General features: G+C 44.5%; 1 protein-coding gene across 17 annotated transcripts in view; it reads left to right on the top strand.

Annotated features, from left to right (window-relative positions):
• Positions 1 to 17,465, top strand: part of PPIP5K1 (diphosphoinositol pentakisphosphate kinase 1) — a 1,768,598-nt gene that overhangs the window by 567,318 nt on the left and 1,183,815 nt on the right. For all 17 annotated transcript variants that reach the window (XM_085644342.1, XM_085644333.1, XM_085644343.1 and 14 more), the window contains one exon: positions 7,427 to 7,528. In XM_085644342.1, coding sequence (XP_085500468.1) covers positions 7,427 to 7,528 — 102 coding nt within the window. The remainder of the gene's footprint in view (positions 1 to 7,426; positions 7,529 to 17,465) is intronic.

Raw genomic sequence — 17,465 nt, 5'->3', positions numbered from 1 at the left:
GTGTTGTGTAATAAATAGACCTATTTTTATATATACACTGTGTGGTTCTTTTTCATTTAGCCTACACTACATGATTAGATTTGGTAAAACAAGCTGCTTAACACTCCTGGATAATCCTGAATGTTGCTCTCCACAGCTACCACTTAGAGAGCTTTCTAAGGTTGACTAAAACCACTAAAATCACATAAGGGTTGTCTGGATTAGTACAAGGTGCTTCTCTTAAATAAGTGTACACCATATACTAAGCAAGCCTCCTACACGCTCCCTTTAATAGGAGCCGTTCTGGACATGGTGCAGATTTGGGTCTATCCTCCTGAACGGCTAGTCCAGGATATTCAGGCTAGGATACAGATGTTTGAGCCTGTATCCTGGATTTTGGTGAGACTGACTCTGAGACTGCTGGGCCTCATGGCATCCTGCTTGTGACACATGCCTGCTGTCATATGCGGGCTCTGCAGTGGGACCTGAAGTTCCAGAGGCCGCAGCATCAAGGGAATCTCTCAGACATGGTCCAGATCTCTGAGGGAACTGCAAGAGATCTGCAGTAGTTGTTAGCGAGCCGCGATTGGATCAGCGGCAGACCCCTCTCCCTTCCCGAACCAGATCTGACAGTAGTGACAGATGCCTTACTCCTTGGCTGGGGCAGCAACATGAGCGAGGTGTGATCAGGTGTGATCAGAGGCCTCTGGTCTCCAGCTGAATCCGGACTCCACATTAACCTATTGCAGCTCTGGGCGATCCAGCTGGCATTGAAAACCTTTCTACCCTCCTTCCTCAGAAGGCTAGGGTAGATGTTCACAGACAACACCATCCCCATATGGTACATATGGTACTGCAACAAACAGGGTGGAGTAGGGTTGTTGACCCTTTATCAAGAGGTTCTGTGTCTCTGGACATGGCTGGACCATCAGGGCATATCCTGGTTCAACATCTGGCAGGCTCTCTGAATGCCAGGGCAGACAAACTCAGCCGATGGCATCTAGCGGATAATGAATGCAAAAAGAACAATTGATGGAAAGAATGCTGAACAATGTCATACATTCACCCCAGTATAGAGATCTGGGCGTAACCATTGTTTTTTTGCTCCCCTGCCATTCCAGATTAGACCCAGCCGTATGCAAATCAGTCTTGACCCTGTTCCCCAGGAGAACAGTCCAGCCCGAACTTTCATGCCAGGTCCTCCCTGGACTGGAAACAAGCATCCTAGTACTGGTTTCGAAGTTTCACCCCTCATCAGCCAGGCTAGCGTCACTCCAGTGGCATGGAGAGCACGGGACCCACGTCTGAGCTCTGCATTCCTTCAATCATCTGTGTCTTTTGCTCTTTCGCCCAGAGTGCGCCGGGTATTCCTAGACGTGGACCCTGGGCTCATTGTCGCCCTAGATTTAAGCTAGCCTGGCTGATGAGGGGTGATGATCCGAACCCGGTCCCAGGATGCTTGTTTCCAGTCCAGGGAGGTCCTGGCTTGGCAGTACATGCTGGACTGTTCCCATGAGGCACAGGGTCAAGACTGATTTGCATATGGCTGGGTCTAAATTGGGATGGCATTGTGAGCAAAAGCACAATGGATTTAACCCAGATCTATTGACTTCTCTGCATTCCGTTCATCATCTGTGTGTCTTTTGGCAGCGAATAACGAATGGTGTGTCTATCCGGAGGTGGTGCAAGGTCTTGTCCAGGAGTGGGGAGAGGCTTGGTTAGATTTGTTCGCCACTGACGAGAATGCACAATGTCAGAAGTTCTGCATGCTGGAGTTTCCAAGCTGGCTCTTGCTCGGAGATGCTTTTTATCTCCAGTGGAGCTCAGACCTCCTGTACGCCTTTCAGCCCATAACACTCCTGCCCAGAGTTATCAAGAAGGTACATCCGGGCCCAAGTCATTTTTGGGGCTCTGAACTGGGCATGGAGAGTCTGGTATCCCGAGCTGTTGAGCATGGCCATCTGTCCTCCGATCAGACTGCCCTTTCAGCAGGATCTTGTGTCGCAGCAGCAGGGGAAGGTTCTCCATCTGAACCTGTCAACGCTCCGCCTTCTTTGGTGGAGATTGAGTGGTGACAGTTGACAGCTTTCGACCTCCCAACTAAAGTCTGTAATGTTATTCTGGCAGCCTGGAATCCCTCCACTAAAATGGTATATGCCTGCCATTGGGGCAAGTTTGTTGCATTATGTGCAGAGAAACAAGTTAACCCTCTATCTGCTTCCCTTTCTCAGATTATTCTATTTGTTCTTTTCTTTGCCCAGAGGGCTCTGCTCTGGGCTCGGCCAAGGGACATCTTTCTGCTATCTCTGCATTTCTACTGTTGCCTGACCAACCTTCCCTCTTCCAATCTCCTTTTGTACATAGGTTCTTGAAAGGTTTGCAAGATATGTTTCCTCCTTCTCCTTTCATTATACCTCAGTGGGACCTTAATCTGGTTCTGATGTTCCTGATGTGTGCTCACAGTTTGAGCCCTCTCACATCTGTCCTCTTGGACTTCTAACCCTCAAGATGACCTCCTTAATGGCAATATTATCTGGCTAGAGGTTCAGTGAGCCTAAGGCTTTTTCATCCAAGCCTCCTTACCCTTACCTCTTCCCAGATAAACTATTGCTTTGTACGAGGGTTTCCTTTCTCCCAAAGGTGGTAATTCCCTTTCATGTATGCCAATTTATCACTCTGCCTACTTTTTACACTCCACCTCATCCCTCCAAGGAAGAGGAACAAGTTCGCTGTCTGGTCTCAAAAAGAGCATTGTCGTTCTGCCTGGACGGCGCACAAGAGTTCTGGGTGGACGACCAACTCTTCTTGGGGTATGTCTGAGAGAAGTAAGAATGGGCCATCTCACGATAGAGCATGATCTGTCTCAAAATCTGCTACGTATTGGCGAAGAAGCAACCCCCTGAGGGTTTGCATGCTCATTCCACAAAGCTAAAGCAGCAACCACTGCCTAAGCACACGTGGAGGTTCGGTCCTAGACATCTGCCAGGCTGCAACGTGGGCTTCTTTGCACATGTTTACCAAGTACTACTGCCTGGACAGTCAGGTTCATAGGAATGGGCATTTTGCCTATTCGGTCCTGCAGGACTTCCTCATGTGAAATTGGTTCACAGGCCCACCTCTGGGGAGATATTGCTTGGGTATGTATTCTAAGGTAAGGAATCTGCGACTAGAAGTCTCAATCAAATGAACAAGTTACTTACCATTGGTAAAGCCTTATCTGGTAGAGACACTATCTACCCGCAGATTCATTACCAACCCACGCATCCTCCACTTTATGTGAACAAATTGCTAGGGACAGGGCTTTACCCTTTCAGGGCCCTAGTATTCCATACCAGTGGTCAGTGTGCTTCGTGGCTCCGTGCTACTGGCATGCAAAATCGTGAAAAGTAACTGATGTCAGCCTGCTGGGGTGGCGCCTATATAGGCACCGCGCACAGCAATTCCAGTGTGGATGAAGCCGATGTCGCAATGTGGAACCAAGTGATGCCACCTACCGGCGCGCAGGGTACTGATCAATTCAAACGTCCGGGTCTAGTCTGATACCTGGGGATTTATTTATTTATTTATTTAGTTTGTAGAGCGCGCAGCTACCCCCGAAGGGGTGTCCCGGCGCTAGAACCTGAGCCTCAGGGGGAGAAAAAGAGGGAGGAAGTCAGCAGTGTGAGTATCAGAGTCCAGAAAATAGCCAGGTTTTGAGTCTAGCCCGAAAGATGGATTCAGAAGGGCAGAATCTAAGATCGATAGGAAGAGCGTTCCACAATTTGGCAGAGATAACACTGAACCCTCTGCCGCCCATTCTGGTGAGTCTAAAACGGGGAGAGATCAGAAGGCGGAGGTCGTTGGATCTCAAGGATCTGATGGAGTGAGATATTGACACTCGTTTTTTCAAGTAATTGGGTCCGAGGTCATTGACAGCTCGGTAAGCAAGGGTAAGGATCTTGAACTGGATGCGGCTGGCAACGGGAAGCCAGTGAAGCTTTGTGCGATAGACGGTGACTGACTGACGGTAGGGGATATTTCCAATCAGTCTGGCAGCCGCGTTCTGGACAATCTGAAGCCGGTCGATCAGATATTGAGGGGCACCAGCATAAAGGCTATTGGCGTAGTCCAGGTGAGACGTAATGAGAGCATGGGTTACTGTTCGGCGGGAGTCCAGGGGGAGATAGGGAAGTATCTTTTTGATCATGCGCAGCTTCAGGAAGCAGGCAGATGTAACTTTATTAACCTGAGTTTTGCATGAGAGAGAGTCGTCGAACTGAAATCCCAGGTTGCGGGCAGAGTGAACGGGGGAGGGAGCGGGATCAAGTGCCGTGGGCCACCACCGTGAGGAAGGTATGGGATTTTTCTGGTTAAAAAACAGCACCTCTGTCTTGTCTGCATTAAGCCTTAGATGGTTGTTAGTCATCCAGACACTGATGCTGTCGAGACACTGGCGGAAGTTGGCGAACGTGGAGTCCGAGTGGTCTCTGAAGGAAAACATCAGCTGAGTATCATCAGCATAAGAGACCACCCTGACTCCACAGGACTCCACAACGTCGGCCAGTGGGGCGAGATAGATGTTGAAAAATAGAGGGCTGAGGGCAGAGCCCTGTGGCACACCACATGACAAGGGTTTATCCTCAGATTTGAACGGCCTCAGCAAGACCCTCTGACTTCTACCTGTAAGGAAAGACTCGATCCAGCTGATGGCAGTGCCGCCAATGCCTATCTGTTTGAGTCGGTCAAGAAGGATGGGGTGGGAGACCGTATCAAAAGCAGCGGACAGGTCGAGGAGGACAAGCTTGGCCTCCTCGCCCCTGTCCACGCACTCCCGGACCGTCTCCGACACCTCCAACAGAGCCGTCTCTGTGCTGAATCCCGCTCGAAATCCGGATTGTGAGTCGTGTAGCAAAGAGTTGTTCTCCAAGTACTCCGTAAGTTGCAGCTGCACGGCTTTTTCCAGGACTTTAGCGGGTTTGGGGAGAAGGGAAATGGGGCGGTAGTTGGCAAAAATAGTAGGGTCGGCATCTGACTTTTTCAGGATGGGAATCACCAAAGCCTCCTTCCAAGTGGTTGGGAAAAAGCCATAGTGGAGGGAGGCATTCCAGATGGATAGGAAGGAGGTGGCTAGTGAAGGAGCTAGCTCGCCCATAAGTTTAGCAGGGACCGGGTCGGAGGGGGCACCAGATTTGCAGTGGGTGAGTAGCCTAATAGCAGTGTCCATGGTAAGTTTATTGAAGGATAGTAGGGACGAGGAAACTGGGGACCTAGTGAGGGGAGGCAGGGAAAATAGCCCATTAGGGAAAGAGATACAAAGGTTGTTTATTTTATCGAGGAAATAGTCAGAGAGTCCATCGCATAGGGCCTGACTAGCAGAGTTCTGTGTGGCCCTAGCGGGGGGGTTAATGAAGTCTTTGACAATGGTGAAAAGGATTTTAGACGAGTTTTTGGCATTTGCAATTTGAAGAGAGAAATGATCTCTCATAGTAGTTTTTTTTAGTTTGAGGAATTTTTTCAGAGCAGATTTATAGGTAAGTTTGGCTTCAGGGTCGTAATTCTGTCTCCACTTACGTTCCAGTGCCTTGCATCTGCTTTTTTCCTCACGGGATAATTCTAAGGTAAGGAATCAGCAGTTATATAATGTTTTTCCATCCTAATTAAGTAGTCCACAAAGCCCCTTTAACTGTGTTTCCCTGAAAGTAAGGAGCAGGATTGTGTGCCTCTGTGCTGGCTGTAAGAGGCTATGGTATTCCTCTTAAACATGGTATGCACAATAAGTAACCAGAGTCTTTCACTTGAGAAAGACAGCCTCATTTGTGACCTAATACATTGAGTTCTGTACAGTGTATTTTAGCTTGTAAAATTTCTCATCTGTAACTTGACAAGCTGAACTTGTGGACATCACCTGTTCTTAAATAAAGCAACACTGCCCCCACTGACTCGGTGTGTTTAAGGTGCCAAGACAGCAACATATACAATTAAAAATGTATTTGACTTAGTTGGCTGAGTAGTCATGTTGAGAAAAGCTGCATCAATTTTTCATTATTAATTTGCTCAGTCTCACATTATAACATCCTTCATATAAACATGCTCATCCAAATTGCACGTTGTTTATAAAACACGAAGGTCCAGATGTACGAAAGCATATTTTGGTTGCAAACACTGTGATTTTCAAATGTACTAAATCCATGTTACTGAATTGCTAAATGGGTTCAGGAAACCGTTCGTAATAGCTATTAAATAGTGATGCCTTATGGTATGTATTAATGTTTTGTGACTGAAAAGTAGGGATAACACATTTGCAAAGGGAACAGGGTCTCCAAGGGGCCCTTTTCCCTTTGTCAATGATCAGAAACCTTTTTGGAGTGGACAGTGGTCCTTGGGACCCCTGCCTACTCTTAAGAAATAGTTTTAGCGCATTCCATTTTCTTTTAGGGAAACATTGGCAACATAAAAAAAGCGATTCTTTATTTATAAGCAGTCACAGACATGGTGGTCTTCTGACCGCAGCAGGCCACCCTCTGATGGCAGTGAATCATAGCGGGTTGCAATTTTCACCCTACTTCAATACTATTCATTAGGTAGGTCAAATTTCTAATCACTGCGCTTCAGAATTTTTAAACCAAACTATTAGTACATGGTTCAGTTCAGCAAATGTCATAGGATTCACAAAAAGTCAGTTCTCAAATTGTGGCAACTTTTTGCATATTCTCTGTTAGTTTATCGGGCCATACATTTGACCCCAGGGAGCCTTATGAATATTGAAACAATTATTAAAAAACAAGTTCCCAAAGAAATTTGATGCAGATCTACAAGTTTCTAGCCAGGATGTTTAAGAATGCCTAACCCTTAATACTTCTGCGTTTGCAACTGTGCTTTGCTCCACACCTTCAGGCAAGTTTACATTGATGATACATGTCCATGATCAGCTTCTTTCCATGATGATACATGTCCATGATCAGCTTCTTTCCAGAAGTATAGCCTGGTGTGATTGCTCGATACACATTTTAATGTACAGTAGGTCAGACAGAAGTTCTTGTGTTTTGGAATTGAATTTCAGCATTAGCCTTAAATGACCCAGTCATTCAGCTCAAATATAGTTCCACCATTTGCAACTGAAGGGCCGTATGCCTTAGATGCATACCTCATACATATGGGGTCCCTAATGCGTTAGTAGCATTGAGAGCTGCTAACTCTTGTGCCAACAGTGCTTGCTTCATTACATTACATCAAAGTACTATGCCACTGACCTTTTTTTGCTTTCTTCCAGTTTTAAATTCCTTTTCATGTTGCAAGATATTCCTCCTCACACTCATATTTTAAGATTATCCCCAAAACAGTTTTGGTTATGAACATTTTAATTTGTAATTTATTTGTATTGTAAATTTATTGTAAGTGATTTCTCGTTCTTCCAGTTCAACTTTCAGTGTACTATTGTTAAATCGATTTCTGTGTCTTATTATTCCAGATTGGTAGCCGTAGCAGTGTTTACTCTCCTGAAAGCAGTGTGCGCAAAACTGGCTCCTACATTTATGAGGAATTCATGCCTACAGATGGCACTGATGTCAAGGTACTGCTTAAGAGAATGAGTGCAATAAAACTGTTTTTCTGAAAGGGATGCCACTCCAATTTTGCAGCATTATCCGTGTTAAGCGAATCACTTTAAGCATACTATGTACATGTTTTCGAATGTATTCAAATATTTGTTCTCTATCTATGACTGGTTCTGAGCAGATTACCTGCAGCAATCTTCAAAGAGCTAGTGTTTTTCTATTTCGTTATAAACAGTACACAACTCAAATGGTAAAATATAATTATATTACTATTCACGTTCTCCATTTACTATGTATGTTGTTGCATTTCAGAAACAATGCCTGCTCTGGCAGTAGGTGTTTGCAGCTCCTCCAAGCAGGATCACTGGTGATCTGCTTATCAAGGGTGGAGGCTTCAAAGGCCTCTGCCACCTTTGATATGCGATCCAAGGATTCCCCACACTGGGAAAATGCCACCCCCTATACTGGGTCCATCTGGCACCAGGGCAGCGGGGAAATAAGCTATTCAGGAGACATGTTGAACTGCCAGGCTGGACACACCTCTAGGGTGAACAGCCTGAAGTGAACATGAAGTTAAAAATTCTACCATCTTGTGTATAGTGAAATTAGGGATTCTGGGACAGGGTGCTGCCCACTCCCCAAAGCAGGTGGTTATCTGGAGGGTGTAGTAACCCCAAGGGTAAGTAGCCTATTGGCTACTACCACCCCTCTCCTTTATGCCTCTAAATTGATTATTTAGGGGGCCCATTATACCTGGACTTCAAATTTTGACTGACACAAAAGAAGTGGACAAAGTAGACTGCTGACCTGAAAACTGAAGAGCACAGCTGGCTTGGCACCAACCCTGCCAGACTGCCTGCTGCCACCCGACCGTGGAGCAACTGACTCATCCTGCGACTGTGCAGATTCCAAAGAAATCAGAAGTGCTGCCAGTGTTTCGCTAATTGTCAAAGCAACAGAGCTACTCTAATGCAGCCGCAAGCACCAAAAGAAGCAAGGTCCAGTTCACCGCCTTGCCGCTCACCGAGACTCCAACTACTGCAGCTGGAAGAGGTAGGCATGTTTTCACAGGTCAGGTCCATCCTCCCTCCGGGACACCAGGACTGACTGGAGCTGAACAATACTAATACCTGGGATACCGGACACCTTGCAGTAGGAAGCTTTTTGTGTCAAGTCTGGAAAACAACGCCGAGGAAAACAGACCTGCACGTCCAGGGACTTCAGGGACAGTATGACACATCATGAGGAGCGCAGCTGCCCTGTTTGCACCCTTCTGCACCCTTCTGCAGAAACCAATGATAAAGAGTAAGTCCCCGACTGCCGACACCTTAAAGCACCTGTGCACCTGCTCCCCACAGTTCAAATCCAGAGGAAGTGGCGATGCCCATAGAGACTGAGACCTACAAGAGCCAAGCTCATTCTTGAGTCTGGCCAGCCAGTTGGCAACTGGAGCCTCTTTCTGCAGGCCCCCTCCAACCGCGAGTGACTCCAGCACCGAACCCGATGCCAAAAGACACCACTCCTCCCTAGCCCCACAGCCCAAGAAGAAGTGGACCAATGGTGTCCCTACGTGGCCTATCATCTCAAGGGTCGAGCTCCCATGTGGGTTCCCGCAGACTGGCCCTCCAGTCCCAGCCTCTTTCTAACCAGACTGCTGTCCATTGAAGTGAATGGGACACCCAAGGCCGTAACACACCTCTGCACAAAGACGCCCCAGAGCCGCCATAGGTGACCTGTTAGTGAGGCCTTGGACCTTGCCCCATACTCATCTTAAGTCCAGAAGAACAGTCCCATAAGTCACTGTCAAGTGGTCAAATGCAGTACATGTTTTTCCCCAGTAGGATAACATTACCTCTCCCAAAAACAGCTTTTGAAAAATATAAAAATGTATAACTCGAAAAGTACTTACCTGATTCCAATGATCTTGGTATCTAAAGTCATATAAAAGTATGTGTACTTTTTATAAATTGGTGATGGATTTCGTTATTGAGGGTGTGTCTCACTTACTGCCTTTTTATGTGTGCAATAAATGCCTAACTGCTTCTCAAGGGCATTTCATAATCTTTTAGAAGTTTAAACACTTCCATGGAGCACAACATAAGGAAAATAAATGTGGTTGATGTCTCAGTATGATATACAGTCCAAACACAGTGGCTGTTTTTGGACTGTATATCATACTGAGACATCAACCCCATGTATGCAATGGGTATTGTATGTACTATGAAAATATTAATGTTCCACTGTTTTTCCCATTTGTGGATTTATTTTTGTAACACGTATCATATGAGTTGGGTAGATATATGTATGTTAATACATTTGTATAATAAAATCAAAGATTATAGATTCAAATAATTTCTTAAATTATTTTGCTTTTGCTGTGCTCCAGGCAATTGTATACTGTTCTGTACGATGTTGCTCTTGGTCTGTTTCCATGATCACACTTGCATGCAGCAGAAGTGATGTCTGTTATAGCACGTTTTGTCACCATAGATTGACCACTTCTTCTAAGTAATCTCTTAGAAGTCATTACCAACTTGCTTGATCATCAATCAGTCAATCAAGCGGGATTTGTATAGCGCAGTTAATCACCCGCGAGAGTATCCAGGCGATGAGTGATGGTGCGTCTGGTTGAGACTGGGAGCCATTTGAAGATCTTTAGGAGGATGTGCAGCGTGAGGAAGCAGGCGGAGGAGACTGCGTTGATCTGGTTCTTCATGGTAAGATTGCTGTTCAAGATGATGCCGAGGTTCTGGGCATGGTCAGTGGGGATGGGAAACGGTCCCAGTTCAGCAGGCCGACAGGAGTCGTTCCACGGGAAGGCGTTGTTCCCAAAGATCAGTACTTCATTCTTGTCTGTGTTGAGCTTGAGACAGTTATTTAGCATCCAGTCAGCGATGCTGGTAATGCACATGTGGAAGTTGACCCTCATGGTGGAAGAGTCTTCAGAAAGAGATAGGATGAGCTGGGCGTCGTATGCGTAGGAGATAATCTTCAGTCCATGGTTCCTGATGATGTTGGCCAGGGTGGTCATGTAGGAATTGAACAGAGTAGGACTGAGGGATCATAATGTCAGAGTGGTAATATCATTAATAGCAGAAACAAATAAAGATACAGAATTGTGGATCCTTAAGAAAAGATACAGGGGGATAACATATTTTACCCTTTGAATTCATCTAAACAATTCTAAATTAAATAACAACACAGCATTGTATCACACTTAGAGTACCCGCAAAGCGTGGGTGCGATAGGAATTGACCCAGAATAGAACCAAGATAGAAGTTAAAGATACTAAGTCTCATCCCATAGGATCCCACAATTGTACTGAGTAGAGGATCCCCTCATGCAGAGGTGCATTGGCATCCAGGAAAATAAAGGTACTAATCGCAAAGGATTCCCCATAAAATGACACCTTTACCATGTGTAATCCTAGGATGATAGATGCGGTAAGTTTATTTCTTACCCGTCATCAATATCAATCAACAAAAGATAACCCACTCATTCGTATCTAAAATAAAATGAATATATCCATCAAAATGCTTCCAAAAAGTGATAAACCGATGCCCTCAAATGGACAAAAAGTTTACATTACATGAAGTGCTGCTGGCATCAGCCGCTCCGTATGGAGATGCAGTCATGGTGTGGCTGCACTCGACCGTTTCCGCCATCTGTCACTCTGTATGGAGACATGGTGACGACACGGCTGCCCTCGCCTACGTTTAATTCGAAAGTGCACCACGTGGCGTACATCTGTACTACGAACTAGAAGGGTTCTGTCTTTTCCAGCAAAAACGGAAACACGCTGTTTTATAAAAAAGGGTACTGAAAGTTTAAAAAGTATCTGGTAAACTGATTTAAAAAAAAAAAAAGGATAATACACATTGTGCAGTAGTATAATTTCAAAGTCTGGGGAAGAAAACTACTGTAGAGAGAGAGTAAAGACTCTTCTACACCAAACACTAGACGGCCAAAGGCGGATGTCCAGATAACAACTTGTAAATCCTGTCAAAGTCGGACAAAGTAAAGCAAGACAGCTATAAAGAATATTCTCGAAACCTTCAACAATAAACATTCTAGGGAGGATCCTTTCAAAGCTCACAATATCACATTTGTACTCGGCAAACATAATTACAAGCTAATGCCAGATGGAAATAAAGTAGTCAACTTCACAATGTATGACACCACGTGGTGTAAAACAGGCAAGTCTTATAAAATAGATGATCAGTTCATACAATGCATCATTTTATGACATGTTGCACAGTGTGGTGCATAAACAAAAATATCTGTTAGCATAGAAGTTCATGAAGGATACAACCTAAAGAGTGGTTTGATAATCAAACAAATGTTGCTTGCCTCCAGTCCTCGAGGTTATTCAATCCCTTGATTATAGGGTCAACGTGGTCAATTCACATCAGTTCATTTTTCATCAGGACATGCATCAAGTTACCACCCCTGGATTCAGGTGTTGTGTTCAATTACGTGCCATCTGATGTCCTGTGGCGTATGCTGTAGTTCCTGAAAGTGTTCAACCAATGGTGCACCTGCAACGTTGCACCTAATGATACTTCTATGTTGTAATATACGCTTCTTCACTTTTTGGGTGGTATGCCCTATGTAAATCATATTGCATGGGCCCCAGATGACATAGACCACATTAGGGGAATTGCAAAGCTTTGGAGACAAATTTGATGTCACAATGTACACACTCTTTACTCCCTAGACAATACCTATAGAGTTCTGTTACGGGATGCAATCCCCATTGAGATGCAAGTGTATATGTAGGAGGTTTAGGAAGGACTGCCCTCAGCACTAAATCTTTGATAGTAGGTCCCCCTTTGAAGGAGAACATAGGTTTTTTCAGGTTGTGGCATAAGGGTTTTGATTAAAACCCAATGCTTATGAGCAAAGGTCTTAATTGTATTGCTGGCCATGCTAAAGGTGTTGACACAAATCAGATGATCACTTGTATAAATGTTTTCATGGTCTATTAGTAGTTGTTCTGTTGGTTTGTACCAAGCTTGCGGTAATGTTTGACAAGCCTCTTGGGATAACCTCTGTCTAGTAATCTTGTTATCAAAATGATAGATTCTTTAAAATAGTCCTTCTTTAAGGTGCAGTTGCGTCTAATCCTAAGAAATTAGTCAAACGGGAGATGTATAGTTTATTGTTTTCTGACAGAATTCTACAGTCTAAAAAGGCAATGTCTTTGTTATCATGTGACATCGTAAATTGGTGGTCAGTGGACCGAGTGTTGATCCAAGAATGGAAATCAGTCAATCTATTAATTGGACCCACCCTTAGGAGAAAAAAATCAAAGATGTACCTTGTCCATAGAATGATATCATCCTGTTAGAGATTGCTGTCAAAGATGTGATGCTCCTTATAGTCAGCCATGAAGAGATTTGCTAAATCAGATGTGAACCAGCCCCTATTGCAACATCCTTGGTTTGGAAAGAAAAAGGAGTGCAAATTAGTAATAGTTTTTGCTGACCTATCTCAGGGAGGACTACTGTGAATCAAGTTGGTACTTCGCAGGAATGTGTCCTTCGATCTAAAGTCTCTTGAACGCCCTCAAGGCTTCTTGCTGTGGGATGTTGGTATCTAAAGATTTGAATATCCATTGTCTCTAGCAAATCCATGGAGTTATCAAAATCCATTCCCACAATAGTTTTAATAAAATCCATGCTATCTCTGATGTATGCACTGGTTTCTAAGACTGGTGACTTAATGATGAAGTTTTACGTGTTTATAAAGTGGTTCCAAAATGAGCTGCAGCCTGAGACTGTGGGTCTGGCTGGGGGAGTCTGGCGGTTCTTGTGGATTATGGGAGGGTATACAACACAGCAATGCGTGGATTTGAGTTATTGAGGTAATCAAAATATTTTTGGCTGATAGATTGACGATCAGAACTTTTCTTGGTAATCTTTAGGATCAGGGTTTAAATGTTCCTGGTAGGGTTGTTGTCAATTCTTTGATAACATTCTTAGTTAACTAGTTGTCTGTGTATCTCCTCATAGTGGTCATTACTATTTAGAATGACAGTGCCACCTTTTTTATCTGCCGGTTTGACTACAATCTCATTGTTATTCCTTAGTGGTTTTACAGTCATGTTCTCTTCTTTAGAGATGTTATAGCGGACATGTTGCTGAGAGCATCTATGAATCTGAGTACCATTTTTTTCTAAGGTCACTTATTCCGCAGATAGTGTATGCATAGAGGGAAGGAATGCTGAAGTGGGTCTTAGTCTTGTGACATTAAGTTTGCGCTGGTAACTGTTGTTGCTGAAAAAGTGTCTGAGTCTTACTTTTCTACAGAATTTGTGCATTTCAAGTTGAATTTCAAAGTAGTTGGTCTGTGAGTGGGAACAAAAGAAAGACCTCTACTAAGAATTTCCGCTGGAGACAAAGTATGTTTGGAAAGGTTGAATATGGGGGGCCATAGTGGAGTGTGTAGTCATGAGTTGTCTCCGTGGTTCCAAAAAGTAATGCTATCTCCTAGTCTGTCACTCTCCGTGTGTCTTCTTGGGGTAGAAAATGTCACCCCTGCCTCCTTCTCTCCTCCCCCTCTGTGGGCCCCGAAAACCCTGGCCTGTCTCTTAAAACCAGGATGGTTCAGTGTGGGTGGGGCCTGGTGGAAGGAATGTTGAGCTAGTGCACAGGGTGCTGTCAGCGTCTGAAATATTTGAGGCAGATATGTCTGAAAATGTTACAAAGGGTTTGCCTCATAATTTTCCCTGGAATAAATTGCGTCCAGTCTCGTCCTGCTTGTTGTAATTATCCCCAAGAATGGAGTAAGTCTGAAATTTGTTATATTTCTTGATGTCTTTGGATAATTTATCTAGTTTTCGGTTTTGTGTGATGTTAAATGCAAAAGTGGCTTTCTCTAAGGCTTGTTCGGCTTTGGTCAGGGATTAGTTGTCAAGTATCTCTCGAGTCAACTCAGCTGTTTCTTTTTCTAGTTTCTTAATATGCTCAAGGGCTCTTTCGATACCGAACACCATCCATTGCCTCGAGCAGTTATTTGCAAACGAAACTAAAATTCTCTTGAAATCTGGGATCTTCAGTGAAAATTACTTGTTGGTTAGGTCTCGCCTAGCGTTGCAGCACATGCGCTACTCGCTTGGCGAGACATATTGTGAAAGAGGAGATTTCAGAAGGGGACTTGAAGCCCTGCCCATCGTTTTCATTGGGTCGCGCCAGCGTTTATGCTAAACACTGGCTTCTCATTGAAAATGATGCTTTTTGGCCAATGCCCTTTCTCCCTTTCCTCCGGCCCATCCGGACTGGCTTGTCTGTTCACGGCTGTCATGAAGCAATTTCTTATCTCCACATCAGCCTCGTGTTTATTTTTGCATCGCGCTTTCACTTAAAGTGAAAGTGAAAGTGGGATGCAAATATAAACAAGGGGCTGCCTTCCCGCAATGGCGAACGCTTGTTTTGTAAGGTAAATGGTATTAGGTTTATTTTATTTGTGTGGCTCACTTCTTTATAAGGGGATTATAAGCACTTCCTTCCTCACTGCAGGGTTTGTTTTGCACTGCTTGCTTTTGCATACAGTGCCATTCGTTGTTGGTCAGTCGGGGGCTTCTCTCTAACCTAATGCTGTTTGGGGGTAACCTTCAACCTTGCAATCCACAAGATTATTTTATTTCTGAAAATTCACCTTACAGCCACTGTAACCCGACTTCCCTCACCTCTATGTAAATGTAAATGTTGTAGACTTGTAAAGCGCACAGCTGCCCCAGCAACGGGGCGTCCCGGCGCTGTAGACCGCTGGGGAACCCGTCCTGGCTATCCCTGTGAGATGGTCCCTTTCTGGGTATCTCCAAGGTGAAACCAGGCATCCCCGGCGTCTGTGGGGGGCCGTTGTAGAGATGAGGCAAGCTTAATGCCCAGAGTTGCCGAGTGTGTTCCTGGTTAGAGTAGGTACCGAGGCGAGAATTATCGAGTCCGTTTTGACCCTGGTCCACGACCCTGCCGCGTCGGGAATTGAACCCTGGTCCCTGGCCGATTCTCTGCTTACGGGTCTGCCGCCTCTAACCAGTGAGCCACACCTCTCGATCACTCCTCTGCTGTCCTGCTCTGAACTCTTTACCTTTCCCCATCTCTCTCTGCTGCCGCCCCTCCCTCTATCTCCAATCTCTCCACAACAAACCTGATCTGGTCCTTTATCTTTCATTATCACTCACTGCACAGCCTGTCTTCTCCTCCGTAACCCTGCTCTCTCACTTGGCTCTTTCCCCATCTTATATCTCTTGCCCCTAGTTCCCTCAGTGCGCGTGTGACTGGCCTCGTGTCGGAAGCTCACTCCCACCTGAATGGAGCAGCGGGCCTGTGCAATCCTAGCCTGAGTAGCTGTGGCTCACACCTGTAGTGCTGGTGAAGACCTACGTGGGGTCAGCCTAAACGAGGCCTTCGGGTGGGTACCAAGGACCACAGAGGACACAGTTACTGCAGTGGCGGCTGGTGATATGTGAAAGTGTACCAAGGACCACAGAGGACAGAGTTACTGCAGTGACGGCTGGTGATATGTGAAAGTGGTGAGACGTAAATGTTCTGGATGAGTGCCCTCTTGCAAGCAAGGGTAGTGAGTGAGCACAACTATCATAAGAGGGGTTTGGAGGGGTCTTCACGGACACCGCGCTATGCAATGCAATAGGTGTTGCTTTTGGTTTTGTAAATAACAATGCCTTTTAAGTTTTTTTAAAGGCATTGCCATTTACAATGTCAATAGCTCAAAATAATGTAATTGCGAGACCTATTACATTGCAAATGCTAATTTATTTGTCGGCCAACGGGGATGATATTGGAAGCAAGGTATTGCTGCATAAAATGACCATGTAGTTGTGTACTAATTAACTTTTTCGTAATCTTTTCAAGTTTGTTTATTTAGACTAAAGAGCCACTTCAATTACAGGAGGTGTTGTACTCAGGATACAAGATCCTTTTACAAATCTGTCAATGTGATCTTCACTATAGGACAATGTTGTCTCTTTTGACATGTTATTGTGGAACAGAACCAATGTAAGAATTATTTGATATGGTGCCCTTGCAGTGTATCAACTGCGAAGTAATTAGTAAACAATAAATATCCTTAGCAACCAGGGTAGGTATATAATTCCCAAGAAAAGTAGTTTCCTCGGAGCAAGTAAACTGCCTTTGCTTTCTAGGCAACAATAATACATGATTAAATTGAAATAAAAACACAGTTTTTGGACCTCAATTGTTTAGTAAATATTCATATATTTTGGATGCACAAGCCTGTGTAATATTCAGGTATATAGCTTCCATGTAGACAATAACAATATTTTACTGACAAATTTTGCACAGAAAAGTTTTACAAAATAACAGGAGGTGCTACTTGTTAATGGCGCTGTGTTCAGTGAATGGTGCAAAATAGTAAGCGATAGTTTTTTTTTTTTGTCCTCATACATGGCATTAGGCCTAGATCTGAAGCTATGCACACTCTCACTGGGACGACCAAATCAGCAAACTTCTTCCAAGAGATCTATATGGCCTTTTTGTTCAACTATATATCTGGAGATGTAAGCGACCTGACCAATCTCCAACATAGTTTAATATGCCTTAGTCATTGGACTTTATTAAGTAACATCTCTATTATGTTCCCCGAGTGGTAAAAACCCCATTAGATATTTTCTGGCAACGTCGCCCATATTGGGCCCCACATCGTTATCCTTTTAACTGATCCCATAATACAGTCTGCCCGGCAGGTATTCCTTACATACAAAATTCATTCTCTTAGTGACGGAGCAGCCTGTGCTACCCACTTCATGCAAATTTCTCTATGTGCCATAATTATCAATACAAATAACAGATGTGCTTGGGGTTTATTTACCATATCATTTTTCGCCACCTCTAGGTAAAATTCCAAATTCAAGGCTTACCTGCATTTTAGCCCCAAGTGTTTTAGAAGCAAACTCACCCACTTTGTGCCAGA

Source organism: Triturus cristatus, chromosome 3_1 (assembly GCF_964204655.1).
Source record: "Triturus cristatus chromosome 3_1, aTriCri1.1, whole genome shotgun sequence".
NCBI classification, from domain to species: domain Eukaryota; kingdom Metazoa; phylum Chordata; class Amphibia; order Caudata; family Salamandridae; genus Triturus; species Triturus cristatus.
The sequence above is the reverse complement of the archived record's forward strand: the minus strand, read 5'-3'. Positions and strand labels throughout refer to the sequence as shown.